Source organism: Haliaeetus leucocephalus, unplaced genomic scaffold (genome assembly GCF_000737465.1).
Source record: "Haliaeetus leucocephalus isolate CR32 unplaced genomic scaffold, Haliaeetus_leucocephalus-4.0 Scaffold309, whole genome shotgun sequence".
NCBI classification, from domain to species: domain Eukaryota; kingdom Metazoa; phylum Chordata; class Aves; order Accipitriformes; family Accipitridae; genus Haliaeetus; species Haliaeetus leucocephalus.
The window spans coordinates 26,353-28,111 of record NW_010972745.1 but is presented as its reverse complement, the minus strand read 5'-3'; the positions used below and the strand labels follow the sequence as shown (position 1 = coordinate 28,111).

Here is a 1,759-nt window from a genome sequence, read left to right as displayed (position 1 = left end):
GGCCCCCCCCTGGTGACACCGGGGCAGCTGGGACCTGGTCCCCGCGCAGCTGCAGGTGGCGGCGGGTCGGTCGTTGCCGGAGCTGGGGCTGCGCCAGGAGAGCATCCGCGTGAACGGCTGCGCCATCCAGTGCCGCGTCACCACCGAGGACCCTGCCCGCGGCTTCCAGCCCGACACCGGACGCATCGAGGTGCCCCCACGGGACCCCCACCCCGCCCCCGCCCTCGGACCCGCCTTGGGATCATCCCTGACACCCCCTCTATAGGAACCCCATGGGATCACCCCTAGGACACCCCCATGGGACTCAACTTGGGACCCCCCCCATAGGACCCCCCCGGGACTCAACTTGGGACCCCCAGGGGACGCCTGCAGGACCCCTCCCATTAGACCCTCATATAGGGTCTATAGGTGCCTGTAAAAGGCTCTATAGGGGCTCTGTGGGGCAGAGGGGTGCCCACAGGAGGCCCTATAGGGTCTCCACCGGACCCTATAGGGTCCATAGGTGCCGGTGGGAGGCTCTATAGGTGCTTTGTGGGAGCATATGTGGTCCATAGGTGCCTGTAGGAAGCTCTGTAGGGTCTCTGTAGTTTGGGGGGTACCCACAAGAGGCTCTGTGGGGCAGGTGGGTGCCCATAGGAGGCTCTATAGGGGCTCCGCAGGACCCTATAGGGCCCGTAGATACCTATAGAGCTATCTATATGGTCTGGGAGTGCCTATATGAGGTTCTATAGGGGCTCTGTGGAGTGGGCGGGTGCCAAAAGGAGGCCCCATGGGGCCGGGGGGGTGCCCCTAGGAGGCTATAGGGTCTCTGCAAGACCCTATAGGGCCCGTTGGTGCCCTATAGGGTTCTCTATAGGGTGCGGGGCTGCCGGCAGGTGTTCCGCAGCGGCGAGGGGATGGGGATCCGCCTGGATGGGGCCTCGGCTTTCCAGGGGGCCCTGATCTCCCCCCACTACGACTCGCTGCTGGTGAAAGTGGTGGCCCACGGCCCTGACCAGCCGGCCGCCGCCGCCAAGATGAGCCGGGCCCTGGCCGAGTTCCGAATCCGCGGGGTCAAGGTGGGTCCGGGGGTCGGGGGGGGCCCTCGTGCGATGCACGAGAGGGTGGGGGTGTGCCACGCACAGGAGGGGATGGGGGAGGTTCTTGTGTGATGCACGATGGCCCTTGTGCAACGCACGGGGAGGGGGGAGATGCATGAGGGGTGTCGGGCAATGGAGCAGGAGGATTTGGGGGGTCTTGTGCGATGCACGGTGGCCCTCGTGTGATGCACGAGAGGGTGGGGGTGTGTGCGATGCACTGGGAGGGGGGGTTCTGCGATGTACCAGAGGGCTTGTGCAATGCACGGGGGGGTGTGTGTGCAATGCACAGGGGGAGGCTCTCGTGCGATGCACGGGGGGTCCTGTGCAACATGCAATGGGGGAGGGTGGTCATAAAATGCACCAGGGTACTTGTGCACCACACCGGGTTCCCTGTGCATCGCACGAGGCGGACTCTCCCCTCGCCTCAGTGCGTCGCACGAGGAGGAAGGAGGGGGCTGATGCCTGGCCCCCCCTCGTGCGTCGCACGCTGACGGGCGCGTCTTGCGCGCAGACGAACATCCCGTTCCTGCAGAACGTCCTGGCCCACCCCCAGTTTTTGGGGGGTGCCGCCGACACCCAGTTCATCGACGAGAACCCCGAACTCTTCCACCTCCGCCCCGGCCAGAATCGGGCCCAGAAGTTGCTTCACTATCTGGGTATGGGGGGGGCTGGGGGGGGGG

The 1,759-nt window shown here is 65.9% G+C and overlaps 1 protein-coding gene across 1 annotated transcript in view; it reads left to right on the top strand.

The window, feature by feature from the left end:
* The window catches only part of PC (pyruvate carboxylase), a 22,377-nt gene that overhangs the window by 2,600 nt on the left and 18,018 nt on the right, over positions 1–1,759 (top strand). The window contains 3 exon segments of the mRNA XM_010571180.1: positions 28–190; positions 876–1,058; positions 1,591–1,746. Of these exon segments, the coding sequence (XP_010569482.1) occupies positions 28–190; positions 876–1,058; positions 1,591–1,746 (502 nt within the window).